The 15,238-nt window shown below is 43.2% G+C and overlaps 1 protein-coding gene across 1 annotated transcript; it reads left to right on the top strand.

Annotated features, from left to right (window-relative positions):
- On the top strand, positions 1–14,449 carry rnd3a (Rho family GTPase 3a). The gene is made up of 5 exons (XM_050063186.1): positions 1–313; positions 626–713; positions 10,053–10,162; positions 11,398–11,532; positions 11,739–14,449. Exons 1-5 carry the CDS (start codon positions 164–166, stop codon positions 11,985–11,987), a joined length of 732 nt encoding a protein of 243 aa, XP_049919143.1. The 5' UTR covers positions 1–163; the 3' UTR covers positions 11,988–14,449.
- Positions 14,450–15,238: the final 789 nt, after the last annotated feature.

Genomic DNA, 15,238 nt, shown 5'->3' with positions numbered 1-15,238 from the left:
CATTTACCGGCTCAAAGCAGGCGGAGACACCGGGGGAGGCAGGCAAGCAAGCTGGGAGACGCTTCTGTCGCTTTTACATCTCGACGACTCACACACACACACACATAGACACACACACACACACAGGATTGGACTTTTACATTTAATATTCCGGCTGAAATCAATGAAGGAGAGACGCTCGTGTCAGAAACTATCTCTGAAATCCGGCATGGATCCCAGTCAGAGTGTGAAGTGTAAGATAGTGGTGGTGGGAGACAGCCAGTGCGGGAAGACTGCCCTGCTTCACGTGTTCGCCAAGGACTGTTTCCCTGAGGTGAGACCCTGCAAACCCTGCAGACTGATGAGCATGATGCTAATTAACCTGGATTTATTAATACTCAGTGATATGATGGGCAAACACCTCGTGCATGTGTGGAGGTGGATGTGTCAGATGGGTTGATGCTCCAATAATAATGAAGGACATGTATGATGCATGTATGTGTTGTAGCTGAAATGCACTGCTGCAGTATTATAATACCAGTTGAATGGTGTTGTAATGGTAATAATGTAGTATTATTTATCTCATTTTGTCCATTTTAATCAAGGTTTAAGATACTAACTCTTATTTTATCCATGTGTCCTGCAGAGCTACGTCCCCACAGTGTTTGAAAACTACACAGCCAGTTTTGAAATCGACACGCAGAGGATTGAGCTCAGCTTGTGGGACACCTCAGGTAATTATGCCCTCCATCATCTTATCTTGGCAGCCTCATGTTGGCTGTCTTTGTCAGTTGTGGTGAAATGTCCGGACATGTCCATGCATACAGGTCACACTCAAACCCTCTGTGACCCCTGTGGACATGCTCCCTCGCTGGTCAGGGGTGATGAAATTGAGCCATATCTATCGTTAATCAGTGTTGATGCTGAGGAAATTCCCTAAAAATGTCCAAATCACGTGATACAAAGAGGCCCAGGCTTGCATTTTTGAATAATGAAATTAATCTGTGACCCATTTTGATCAATAAAGCCGGGTTAATCCTTCCTCATAGTCTGGAGTTGCTGCTCCTACAAGCCAGACATGTTTCCCCTCAGATTAGGAAACGGCTCACCTTTTACCTACATAAAAATGTTAAGTGTAATAGTTCAGGGTTAACACAAAAATGCATCAAAGTGCTGGATTTGATTTATGAATCCTCCCCAGCGGAGGAAAGTAAAAGCAGAAACAGGAAAGGAAAGATAATGATAGGCTGAATAGAGCGTGTATTCATACATCTGGAGAACACACTTTGAAATTCTTCCCACTGTGGGTTTTTCGGGGAAGTTTTGTTGTGCAACACGTTTACTGGCTCCCCAGCTTTTATCGCTCTTTGGTTGGACTTGGTGTTCAGGGTCCAAGCCAGCTGCTGCGTCCCCTGAGTGTGTGCTTAAATGTGTGTGTGTGTGTGTAAACAAACCCACTTTCTCATCCATCAATGCCCAAGCAGTGAATAGCACAGCAGTCAGGCGTGAGTGAGGCGTATGTTGCGTGTGTGTGAGCATGTGGTGTGTGTGTGGGTGATGGGCGGGGACAAGCAGACAGCCAGCTGTTGCGGGTCTCTGGCCTGGAATTCCTGAGCGATGTTTAAGTAACTTTGTCAAACTTTAAATCAAAAATTGGCGTGAAATGAAGTACAACTACAGAGTCAATTTACAGATTTGGATTTCACACAGTTTTGAGAACAGCTGGACCTCCTTTGAGCAGCATGAAGTTAGTTTTTTGCTGTGTTTTATACTTGAGAGTTAATAACCCTCATCTCCAGGCGCAGTAATGCTACAAGCAAGACAAGCAAGGAGGTCAAATTTCAAATTCTTTCACCCCCACAGTATGTGTGTACTGTGGAAGTGGAAAGGCGAAGAAATGAAAGTCGGCCAGAGTGAGAATTTTGTTTTATTGCGCTGTGTTGGCCGGCCGCCTGGAGCCATTTTTCTTCTTCTCTCTGCTTCATAAAACAGCAAGGGGGGGACGCCGTTCCTATTAGATCAGTGGGTCTGAGATGGAGCCAGACCCCCACCCCCTTCAATCCTCACCCCCACCCAGCATGCACCAACACCCAGTGACTGATTGATACAGCCTTCGGCTTGGCTGGTCCCTTTGTAGAGACACCCATCGGCCATGGCCAATCCAATCGATCCCTTATCTCCTGAGGTGTGCTCGGGAGGGCTGTGTGTGTGTGTGTGTGTGACCCCAGCATGCACTAGGACAAAGACCAGGACGCAGAGACAAACACTTCAACCCCCCTCCCTCAGAACACCTACACACACACTGTGGTGGTCTTTGTTCTGCAGTGATGAGTGGTCTAATGAGATGGTTGGCGTGTGTGTGTGTTTAAAAGGGAGGGTGATAGGAGTAATCCAGGTCATTAAGGTAAATGCCTGCCAGTTGTATTGCCTCCCATTTGTCCGCCACCCTGCTTGTTGGTGCTAGCTTCGCTTCCCCGGCCTCAGGGTGGGGCCCGATGGGGCCTTTGATGCTTCGCACGTCTTTCAGCGGTAGAGGAAGCGGTTTATGCTGTCTGCCTGCATGTCTAAATGAGCTGCAAAAGGTGTTTGTGTGAGAGTCAAACAGGAGGATAGGAAGACAGGGAAGGTAAACAGAACAACCCCTGTGGCTCAGTGTGCCTCAGGCCTCTCCTCATTTTCCTCAGTTGACAAGAGCAAAAATCCATCTGAAAACCTATAAGCAGGTAATCTCAGGCAGGGCTGCGGCTAACGACTTCTGTCAGTATTAACATGTCAGGAAAAAAAGTTTATCGCATTTTCCCAGAGCCCAAGGTGATATCTTATAATTGCTTGCCTAACCCAAAAAATAGAGTTGGGGGATAAGGAGAAAATCAAACATCACAATATTTATGACCAAATAACCTCTATAAATTCTGCGACAATACTATAGGGCTGACTATTGGTGCTTCCACAAAATACTTACACAGTGAGATTTGTTATAATCATGAATAATGTGTATGTAATGACTAAAGGCAAGTAAAAAAGAGCTAAAACAGTCTGATAAGTTCAGAAAATTACATCACTTTACTGTAATGCAGCCTTTAAAACCAAGGAAGGACAACACTTAATATGATATCTTTGATTTGCTTATCCAACCCAAAGATATTTAAATATCTTATATTGTAAAAAGTCAGGTTTCCTTGTCTTTTTTATTATAAAGAAGGTGCAAGTGAGTAATGTGAAAGTATCATAACGCTAAATCAACAAAGAAATGCACAGCACAGTTCATATTCAGAAACAGTACCTTTAAACAAGCCGTCAGGACTTCCGTGAAGTTGTGATGTCACAACTATACCATATAGACTGGATGGGGCTTAAAGAGACAGGCGCTTTAACGGAGCGTTCCAGACAGACAGTGAAAACAGATATATTTGGCAGACAGTATGGGAAAAACTACTGTTAAACATTAAAGAACAAAATAATGCTGTATTAGAAACCCAAAATATGAACCTGAAAATTAGCATAATATGGTACCTTTAATTTACAGTCAAATACGATTTCTCCTTTTTTTGAGAAGCTGGAACCAACAAATGTTTGGTATTTTTTTCACAAGTAGTGATTCTTAAACCTGCATAAATGTATGATTTAGCAACATGTGAACAGTACAGCAAGCTGTGAACACAACACTGACATAGTTGTGGCTAAAGTGTTAGCAACAGTTGCTTGTTTACACATCCAGCGGATATGGCGCTAGCATTAACGTAGGGTCATGTTTCTGGCCACATGATAAATGAAAGTCCAGTAGACACTCTGGTTTGTTGTTCACTAACTCCTGAGAAATGTAGCTGGCTCTTAAGCTGTTACGCTTTGTTCTCAAGCTAGTCTCTGGAAACAACACTTTGAGTAAGGTGACGGTGAATAAAAACAGCAAACAACGTTTTAATTTGAAACTAAAACTGCTGTTCTTAAATTTTCTGTCAATCAACTTATCGTTTCAGCGCTAATCCCAGGCTCATGGAAGATTGGTTCAATCAGATTTGTCACCTTTGCTCTGGTTAAATATTCATAATGTACTTACGTTGGAGTGGACTGCACGAAACAGCTTAGCACGAGGTGTTTGTTCCAACTTTTTTAGGCAATTTCCCAAAGCTAGGACAAATAAAAGCTTCAATATAATCTTATCAGGAAAAACACAGGAAGTCTCAGGCATTTTTACATCAAGGACTCCCAGAGAAACCCATGTGTGAGACCCCATGGATCTCATTTGATAATATTTATCCCGCGGAACCTTCAGGGAAAGTTGTTTTTTGTTTAGTGCAGATTTGAACAGCTGCCGACTCGGCACATTAAAAGATGACCCACTTTGAAAACAGGAAGAAAGTCAGATAAAGTTCTTAAAGGAAGATGCATAATGATAGTGCATAGAGCCGCCCAGATTATCATTTCCTTCTGTGGCTTCTAGAGCATGCTGCATGTTCCCCTGTAATACTGGACAGCTGAACTATGGGACTTTTTCATGCACTCAGTAAGCTCCTCTGCCCCTCACACACACTGTGCCCCCTCAATTCTTGTGTCGGCAGCCATTGTTGCTTGGGATCACATTTCTAGGCTCAGCGAATTGGAGCCGCATGTCTGGCATTCCTCAGACTAAAGGTTTCTACTTCCTCCTCTACAAAGACCCCTATTGTACCAGCAGGCCCAGATCCTTAGCGGAGTGAAAGAGAAGTGGCGTGGCTCTCTAAAGCCCTACCTCGTTTCCAAGGGGAAATTGAATCACACTGGAATTTGCCGACTGGCGAGAGAGCCTCGGTGGTGATACAGTGCATGAACTGAAGGACAGTGGAATCCTGGGAGAGATTAATGGACTTCCTGTCTGCCAATGTCGGGGAAGGACCTGACACCTGACATTAAAATCTGTGTCCCGTCTTGACACTGAACACCTTGCACTCTTGGCTCACTGTGCCCCGCCGTTCCTGTTTGAATGGAGTCGTACTTGAGTAACACCTTGTTATGAATGTGGCCTCAAGTGTCACTAACAACACCTCTTTTACAGTGTTTAAGGTGCATTCACACCTGGATGTCAGGGCTTTTTCATTTAGTTGGATCACATGAGGTGAGATCTGAGAGATGAATGTTTGTCTCGAAGTTCCGGATCATAACTGAGGACAAAACAAATGTATACACTAGGCTGTGGTATTTCTTTATATATATACTTTGACAAGATATTCCTGGAACATATAACAGCATTGTATTGTTTTTAAAACATTGCATCATGACACATATCAAAAAATATTGTGGTTAAACATCATATGACATTGTAATATATTGCATTGTAACATACCACATCACATCATTGTGTCATGTACTGTATTCAAGCCATAGTAGCACAATACCTTTTCAAACTTTACATAGCAGGATGGCAGTGTTTGCAGCAGCAGATACCTTGGTAACCACAGCAACTACAGCCGATATTGGTTCAGGTTACTGCAGTTTAAATTGCTCTTTGCCTTCTTCACTGTTTGTGTTAAATGTGTCTGGCTGGTATTTAAGCTCAGTGGAGTGGGATGGCTGGACGTGCCCGTCGCTGTTTGTTGTTTCCACAGGTGTCCCTGAAGGCTCAACGCCTCTCCACACACACACACACACACACACACACACACACACACACACACACACACACACACACATGCTCTCACCGCCCCTCAGCTCGGTTCTGCTCAGCTATGTTAGCTATGCAGTAAATCAGCAGGCCTGCAGACCTGTTGCCATACCTCCAGACTGTCAGCCGCAGCTGGCTTACCTCAGGACTCTCTGCGTTTGGTGTGCGATAAAATACATTACCATATCTGTAAGCCATTTGTGTGAAGGCCTTCTACAGTAAGTAGGATATCTTGAACATTATGGGCTATTTTAGAACTGTAGCCCAGACAGGCAACATCAGGAAATATCAGATTCTTTCTCATTTTCGGTGGAAGTCAGAGAACATCTGGGAATTTGTATATTGAGTCACGTTACATGAATAGAGCAGAATGTATTTTCCAACTCTTTCATGTGTATTTACTGCATTAAGTGGTGCTTTTCATCCCAGCTGTTGTGGAAACCAGCCTGAAAAAGCACATTAACAAACCAGTGAGGAAGAATATTTTTACATTTGGGAAGAGTTTTCTGTGCAGTCATGGAAACTCATTTTGGTTTTTCATCAGAGCCACAGTGGGGGTTTGGTATTGTCTCGCAGTTTACTGTATCCTCATGTCTCCATGCATTTGTTTGCTGTGAGGAAGACGCAAGGGAGAATATATTGAAGAGAAGGCGAGGGGGCTGGAGAGTGTTTGTCAGTGTGTGTTTAAAGGACGGACAGGGGAGGACAGGGTGTGTGTCTTCCTTCCAGATTTAGAGATCCTGTGGGAGAACAATGACAGGAGCTAATTAGATGACAGTCACCAGGTCTTGTGTATGTGTGTGTGTGTGTGTGTGTGTGTGTGTGTGTGTGTGTGTATATATGTATATGTGTGTGCTAGCTGTGGGATTTCCTCTTATCTTTCCGGTTGGCAGGAAGATGACCGCAGAGCAGAGTACAGTCGCAGACGCAGGCCTAATGCAGTTACGACTCTGCTATAAACAGCAGACAAGAAAGAAAACGTCTCCTATTAAAAGTCTCCTGAAAGCCATTAACAGGCCCACGCACACACATCAGCACGCCAAATGCAAATTTTGATCCTCTGTGAAAGTTTCCTGTTGGTGTTGTGCAGCTTGAAATGCTTTGCAAAGATGCACTTGGAGGATTTGCAGCTATAAATACTTTAATCTCCAGGTAAATTCACAGGAATATGTGAAAACAAGACCACATACACTGCACCCAGATATGTGTGTTTCTCCTCACTGGGTTGGTCAAAACAATCAATTCATTGTAAAATGTCAACCGACTCTACAGCTTACCCTTTCAGTCGCAGGGTCTTATTTTTCCAGTGATTGGTTCCAGGCAGCGAGGGCTGAAAAAAAGGAAAAAACCTTCCAACAATGCAATGCGGTCGTGATTGATTTTGAGACAGCCGTGAAAAATGGGGAATAAATTCTTGCGGGGGATCCCACATTCCTCCTTCGCCTTTTACTTCCTGTGCTGTGCCGACGACAGGAGCTGAGAGTCGGGCCTTTTTGTTTAGGTGGTGTCACCTATCAGACGGCTTTCCAAAAGATCCTCAGGGAGCGAGTGGGAAAGCAGAGAGTCATTGGGAAACAAAGCCTGTCCCCATCTGAAACACATTATGTTCAGATTAAGACATCACAATAATTTATTCTGTGTACTTCCTGGCATCCATACCTCACTGACTTTGCGTTTTTTGAAACAGCAAAAGGCATAAAGACGCAGAAATGTGCTGCATCCTGGTTGGCCTGTGTGAATCAACATTCGGGAAAATGATACTGTGGAATTTAGGGTTGGAGCCAGAGCATGCTACTGCGACAATGACCCGTCACCACAATCTCCCTGCGCTCAAAAGTCCCCTATAAAATTAAGGGTAAGATCAATGCTGCTAGTAGGCTTCTCCTAATTGCATTTTACAAGCTGTTAGTGAGTCGGCCAAACTACAAAATTAAACCATTGCCTGTTAGCTTGTAAACACACCTTGCAAATCAGTGTCTTAGCCAAATATGGTTTGTTAGAAAGGAACACTACCCTGTGCTGTTTTTGATGTTTGAATGTTTCGAAGGAGTGTATCTTTTTGCTGTTCAAAAGAGTGATTGGTCTGAACGTCATTTTCCAGCTTCATGCCATGGATGTATAAAGAGACCTGGATACTGCTTTGAAGGCGAGACCTTGTTCATTCCTGTGGGAGTTGCTCAGTGGTGCATTAAGCCAAAATGGTTGTATTGCTATGTATAAAATTACTCGGATGATCCAGGGATTATTGGCACTACTTCCACACCCATAGGGCAAACACACGAGAGACTTTTGGTGGCAGAGCTCTATCAAGTGTAGCAGAGTGGCTAACTTCTGCTAACTTCCTGTTTAGCGCTCTACTAACTTGAATGGGGATAAAATTATTTAATATTATGGCTCTTCTAGACTTTGCAAATGTTATCGGACCGCATGGATCAAATTTGATAGTGAAACAAGCCATTTTGTTTGGTCACTACAGAAATTGGCCTCAAAGCCTGGTGCACATCCTGGGGTCCTGGTTGTAAGTAGGTAGCAGCCGAGTAATGGCCGACAGCTAATGCTAACAGATAAATATTAGTTAGAGTACCTTGTATACTTTTAAGTGCATCACAACACTTTTATTCACCTAAACTGAGAGCTGAGCAACAGCAAGTCCTGTCAGTCTATGACATGTAACGTTAGCTAGCATTAGCCAGTGTTAGCTAACTGAAGCTAACGTAGCTGCTTGCTCAGCAGCGAAAGGAGACAGGTAGCTGCTCGACAGGATCACTTATGCTGTGTTCACATTGAGGGTGACACAGCAACAAGTTACAGTTCATTTTCAATGGAAGCTGGTGACATGAAGCTACAAACTGACGCCTGACGCTGTGGTACTGTTAATTAGCTTAGCTAGCTGACAGTATGCTAGCATTCTGTGCATTGTGGTGCACATGGAAATGCAATAGGGTGGTGAAATGTGATGTTAAAGTGGGGCTCAGATATTTGTTGACCAAATACAAACTTAAGATGACGTTCAGTTGAGGTGCCTTGTGGCAAGCAGTTGACACACAAGCCCGTCACGAAGCAACCACGTTAATACGTGAGCAACACTTCAACAATATGACTTACCAGCAGTCATCACTAAATATAATCCCACTTTTAATGTAATAATTGGAGTAATGAAAGTATAATTTTAGCACAGTTATTTAGCTGTTATGACTAGAGATGAGCTCAGTTAAGTGGTTTGGTTTCTACCTCCAGATGAATTGCTGACCTTAGGCACAATATTGATTAAAATATTTGCCAGAGGCACAGCTCTGGTTTAGCAAAGAGGTTATGTCTAATATTAATTCTTATGTTATGAATATTACTGTGTTGCACTCAGAGGATGTACAGTTTTTACAGTACTGTTTATTTTCCCCATTGGATGGAGCAGTGATCTCATCGGCCCATTCGACCTCCTCCCAGACGACCCTGGCTCAAACACTGGGAATGTATGATTGTGGACATAGATATGGTTCAGATTTCTGTATGCAGCGGCGGTACATTTATTGTGCACACATCAGCTAGTGTCATGCTTTGTTGTGTGAGGCCCAGGCCTGGAAGGAAGGACGGATTGTATAAACGGTGTCGTCTCTCATCCAGACTGTTTAGATTAGGAACACTAGATCCCCGACTTTGTGTTTGGAGTGTGTGTGTGCGCATTCCTGGCTTTTCTCCATAGCAGTGTTTAGAAAGGACCTCCCAAGGGAACCTTCAGTTACCAAAAACAAAATTCTCCACATTCTTGGCAGCCTGTTGTGTGTGGTCAGCGCTCTCTCGTCATGTGATCTTGACTCACCTTGACATGACGCCACCCTCCCCTCCCCTCCCTTCCTCTCCGGAGATGTTTCAGTCTGCTGGAGAGATGGGCGTCGCCCTCACACATGGTTTTAATTTGGAGTATTCCTCGCTCTGAAGTTCTCCGTTTCTCCGGGGGAGAATTTCTTTAACAAGTGATCTTGTCGTAGTCAGCACATTTTTTTTTACTGATTCTGCATTATTTGTTTTTCTCGCTTGGTTGCTATGGATTATGGCAGTGCTGCAATCATGTCATATGAGAATAACTGTCAGAAATGCTTTAGAGTTAAAGCAATGATTTGGCCGTGTTCATGCATAGTAGAGAATGTGTTTGTGGTTTTCTGTAGATTTTAGTAGCTGCCCCTCACTTCACTGCAGGTATTTCCTTCAGTAAAAAGCTGAAGGCCTCACAGGAAAAATGTTCTTTCTACCAACAGAGATTTGAAATCTTATTCAGCATTGTGAGTTGTCCAATTTTCTGGTGCAGGCCTATGTACCAGGGTAAAGCTGGGTGTATGTACATTTGTGTGTCCATGTCCTTGCCCAAAAGCTTCAAAGACAAATTTGATCTGATAAATGTGTGAACACTGTTACAGTCTCTTGCTTTCCTCTGTTTCAGGATCTCCATACTACGACAACGTGCGGCCTCTCTCCTACCCAGACTCTGACGCCGTCCTCATCTGTTTCGACATCAGCCGCCCTGAAACACTCGACAGCGTGCTTAAAAAGGTTTGTTGCTCTTTACTCCAGCGTTCATTCAGGAAGCGATCATCAAGCCTTTGATAAGCTTAGCGGAAGTCTTTCAGCCTCTTAACTCTAAAACATTCCTCCACTGTAAAGTCTTTGATTTTGTTTGATCCGCTGACAAAAGCCGTGTCTGCAGTCAAGAGACTCTTTTGTAGATTCAGTCACGTCAGATCTTGTGATGTGAGGATGTAAAGTTGTAGTGTGACTGGAGGGTCGCTGGGTTAAATCCCCGGAGCAGCTGGAAGAAGGAAGTAAAGCTCTCCTCTGACTGAATTTTCAACTGAGATGTAGCCACCGGTTACTCACATGGAGCTGCTGGTGGTTAACATCTGACTGTGGTCGCACTGGCTGACTCCCACATGTGTGTACTCAACATAAAGGGTCATCTGACTGGTGGAAGGCTTTGATGTTACTCAGAAAACGGTTGCAAAAATGTATTGTTTGTTGACAGTAAAATGAACCTGTCATGTGCTCTTCTTGTGTAAGGAACTTCCTGTTTTCATGGTTTTTTTTTTAGCTATTTACGACATGAACTAGTTTTCTGTGTGTCCTTACTGTTTCGTCAGTCATGTTGTTTCACACAGTGAGCGTCTCGATTAAGATTAGCATTGGTCTCATTGGCTCTTAGTCCAGTGCTGTTTGTGCAGACAGAAAGTGACAGACATATTGTACAAAACAACTTCCTCTTTGGATGTCGATGAACTTGATCCCCTGGCCAGCCAGCCAGCCAGACAACCAGCCAGCCCTGAGGCACATGAGCCCCAGATTAAAGTCCCTGGAGAAATACCATCGATCACAGAGCATTTATTGTTGTCAGGGAGGAAACATGGGGATTATTTGTAGTTCCTTTCCAGGGTTGAAAGCGTGAGGGGCTGCAGGAAGTGGCAGCTTTAACCTTTGGACTTAAAAGGATGGGTGACGGGGGGGTGGAACTCTTGGGATGTTGTGTCAGGTTATTCTCCCCAGCATGCATATTTTAACACGTATTTGAACACTTTCCTTGCAGTTAAATACTCATTTTAAACATTAGGCTTTGCTTGGTTTATATTCATATGTGGTCTGTTGGGAAAATGGAGCTAAATATTGATCTTCTGCTCGAGCAGCGGTGGTAGATAATTTCCAATTTTTTTCCACTGCTGTTGAATGAATTAAGAGGAAAACACTGTTTTCTCTCTGAATATTTCATGATGCGAGCTTTTGCCTTCTTTTTTTCACAGTGGAAAGGAGAGATCCAGGAGTTTTGTCCCAATACTAAGATGCTGCTGGTTGGATGTAAGTCAGACCTCCGCACCGACCTGAGCACGTTGGTGGAGCTTTCCAACCACCGACAGACACCAGTCTCTTATGACCAGGTATGCACTGTCAACTTTAAACGGCACATATTTAAAAGAAACTTCATTCATGAATAATTGCTCACTGTACTCTACTTAAAGCCACAGCCGATCCCTAAGAGAGAAAATCCTGTCGTCATTGTTGACGCGAGTACTTAAAAATATGTCAACCTGACCTCCAAGCTTTAACTTCCGGTAGTGACTATATTTGACCTCTTCCTCCTCAGGGTTCCAGCATGGCCAAGCAGATCTCGGCGCCCTACATCGAGTGCTCGGCTCAGCAGTCGGAGAACAGCGTCAGAGACATTTTCCACGTGGCTACGCTGGCTTGCATCAACAAGAACAACAAAAACGTTAAGCGCAGTAAGGCCACTCGCGGGAACAAGAGGATTTCACACATGCCTGGTAGGCCTGACCTGGCGGCCGTGGCCTCGGACCTCCGGAAGGACAAAGCCAAAAGTTGCTCGGTCATGTGACTGATCAAACTGAGGGGGATTAGGCTGAGACTGAGGACAGAGCACAGTGCAAGCAGGAAGCTATGGGGCAATGCTCTTTCCTGCATGCTAAAGACCCCTTATGTGTCTGGAAAGGGGTTTTATAAGCTTCAATTCATGTACATGTTACTGGAATACTCTGCACCAGTGAAAACTCAATGCGTAGTAGCGTCCCAATCCATGTGGCCCCCTGCCCCACCAGACGAGGAAGCTATCTGTCAGCGAGCTACCTGCTCGGGGAAGTGACCTGCTTCCTTTGGGAGGATGGAGCGGATGTGGTCGAGGCTTTCCACACCAACAGGAAATAAGCAGGAGGAGTGATGTCATTAGGAGATGCTCATTTGTAACGGAAATGTTTAAAAACATGTGATCTTTTGAATGAGAGCCAAAGCCGGCAAAGGGGGTCTTGCTGCCTGGGAAAAAAAAAGAGGAGCTGCTGTTGTTTGTGCTGGATCAAAGACTTGTTGTTCGGAGGGCTTATACAACTCGTCACTGTAGTTTGGAACTGATTCACTCTCACTCCTGCTCGTGTAACTGTTAGTCTGTGTGCAGAGGACATTAGAAGAGGAATTTCTCAGTCCCGCACAAAAAAAACCTGACGCTGTTTGTCCCCTGTCTCTGATATGTTGTCAGTATAATGTGAAGTCATTGGTGTGCAACTGCATCATTGTTTTATTTTAGCTTCATCCTGATCAGTCTCAACCACAAACAGCTTGTAGCAGTCAGCCAGTCTGTGCCCGTTTATTTCATGTCAACAGCTATAGGTACATAAAGACTCTCTAAAGACAGATTATCCAAACTGTTCTCCACACTGACATGTTTATGGACCCCTCTGTATTATACTGGGGAGCCATAAGCGAAATAGCTCAAAGCTGTACCCGTCACGATTTGACAAACAATTCCTCAAGTCCATGTGATAAACAAATGCAAGTCGGCCCTTCAATTAGTGACACTTTTAAAACGAGAAAACACAAATAACTTGTATAACACATTTTAAAACACATAATGGACCCTTAATGGGCTGAGGAGCTTAAGTTGACCAACACATATCAAGTGAAAATATGACTAATTATGTAAAATGAGAAGGTCTTAGCAGGCAGACAGCCAGTTAGAGCTATGAGTCATTTTCCCACTGCACTTTAGGGAGGGAGTGGAAATGTAAGCAACAATTAAAGCTTGTTTATTAGGCTCTGAAAAACATCGGCACTCTGCTTTGCATTTCCCTGAAGTGTTCAGACTCTGCTGTTGGGTAAAACTCTGATAAAGGCCCGGTCACGACAACAACTATTTGGATAATGAATTCATTGTTTCAGCCATTTCTCAATGCGTTTTAAGATTTTACAGATTATGTGACCAACTGAGAAAACAATCAGCAGATTAATTGCTAATGAAAGTAATTATCAGCACTACTTGGCAGGGAGGGGAGTAAACAGAATGTCCTACTAGCATTAGCTGATGGGCGTACTCATGCACTGTTCGTACGTATACCTATGAAAAGTAATGCACCGAATTTCGTATAAAACCATGAACCAGTAACTCACATATAACCCAAATAATCAGAAAGGCTGCGATCATGTGACCAATGAACTGATGGGAGTGAAGAAGGAAGTAGTATAAAGAGACAAGGTACGTCTAGATGGAAGGTCGGGGTGATGAACTGGTCAAACAACACAGGGCTTTACCCCAGGAGACCGGTATTTGTGTCCCGTGTGAGACCAACTGAACTTTGAATTATTTTAAGGTGTATCGTCAACCATGTTTCTTTTCCGAAACCCGAGTTACGTGACTTAACTTTCCTAAACCTAAACTGCACAACTTTAAGTTAAGTACATATCTTTACATTAAATACGTAACGTGATGATGACTACACCATTCCAGGGGTGATAATTTGTTGAATATTGAATGAATCATGAACAGTTGCATGAGGATACGTTAACCTAGCAGAAGTAACTTTCACTTTCTGGTGTGACTGGGCCTTTACTTAAACTGTATGATTTTATTTTTCCCACATGGTTTGACATGTTATTCAGTGTTTGGGTTTCACAGCCCTTCATTTGAGATATGTCATAATGTAAACAACAAATGGGCGTTAATTTGAAAATTAGACTTTTCTGAAGTCTTGAGAGACAGTGTTGTTTACAGTGTAAAATTGTGTTTTCCCTCTAACAGTGCAATTAAGGAGCTGTTTAAATATCAAAGGTATTGATGCACTTTTAAACTAACTTCCCAATTAGTTTGTTCAAATGCCAGTGCTGTCACATTTGGCAGCTCAGTGGCCCAACTCATTTCTTGATTTTCTAATCTGTTGTCTCTTCCCCGTGTACATTTATCATGTTTTCTTGAATGTTGATGTCACCTTCAAATGTCTTTGCCAATGTTGTTGCCGCAATATTTATTGAATTATATATTTTCCCTTTAGAATAAATGCAAATGGAATTGAAGAAGTGCGTTTTCTGTTCATTGAGAGGAAACATGATGTGAAACTGTAAACCATAGTGCTGCCATCGCTTTACGAGAGCTCCCACTCATTGGAAACAAGCCTGTCTTCCATTTGAAGCAAATCGATTGTGTTGATGTTGGCAACAATTGTATTTTCCGTCCATTGCGTCATCGGGTTTTCACCAGATTTCACACTTTCCCCTGAGCTGAGGTAACGGCAGTAATTTCTTCTCAAGGTCAGGCTGCTTTCAAGGATGTTCTCTTTCTTTTACATCTATAAGTTGAATTCATATGGAAAGCAACAGCTTGAATTGATATTTCTTCCACACACTCTTCACATCAATTCGTGTGTGCATACAGATTGTATTAAATGTAAACCAAAGAGATCTTGTGTAAACACAGGCAGGTAAAAAACAGCTCAAGGATAATCAAAAACCAAAACCAAAGATGTGTACTTCAGCACCTGTGGTGCAAACAACTTAATTCCAGCCACATCTGTGTGTTAATACAAAGAGCTTTTCAATCATAGCAATATTACACAGGTGTCTGCTTTCTGAGACCAGGGCTGTGTTCACAATTGCATACTAATGAACTTTCTACTACGTCTTTCTGTACTGCATACTGCATACTAAATGAACAATTAAGTTTGCCATTGCCAACAGACTGTTCACTGAAGTATACTCAAAATCTCAAAGGCCGTGCACTCTAAAGGGAGGCACAGCATTGTGGGGCAGTTCGGTATGTCCAGTAAGCTTATGTCTCAGACGCAGAAGTCTATATTCGGACATTCCTCA

This window comes from Epinephelus moara, chromosome 15 (genome assembly GCF_006386435.1).
Source record: "Epinephelus moara isolate mb chromosome 15, YSFRI_EMoa_1.0, whole genome shotgun sequence".
NCBI lineage: Eukaryota > Metazoa > Chordata > Actinopteri > Perciformes > Serranidae > Epinephelus > Epinephelus moara.
The sequence above is the reverse complement of the archived record's forward strand: the minus strand, read 5'-3'. Positions and strand labels throughout refer to the sequence as shown.

Bases quoted from the DNA above. Each gene is read 5' to 3' on its own strand.
- rnd3a (XM_050063186.1), top strand. From the start codon at position 164: ATGAAGGAGAGACGCTCGTGTCAGAAACTATCTCTGAAATCCGGCATG. The intron at 714-10,052 runs GTAATTATGCCC...CCTCTGTTTCAG, and splicing joins CAGCTTGTGGGACACCTCAG to GATCTCCATACTACGACAAC. The intron at 11,533-11,738 runs GTATGCACTGTC...CTTCCTCCTCAG, and splicing joins CACCAGTCTCTTATGACCAG to GGTTCCAGCATGGCCAAGCA.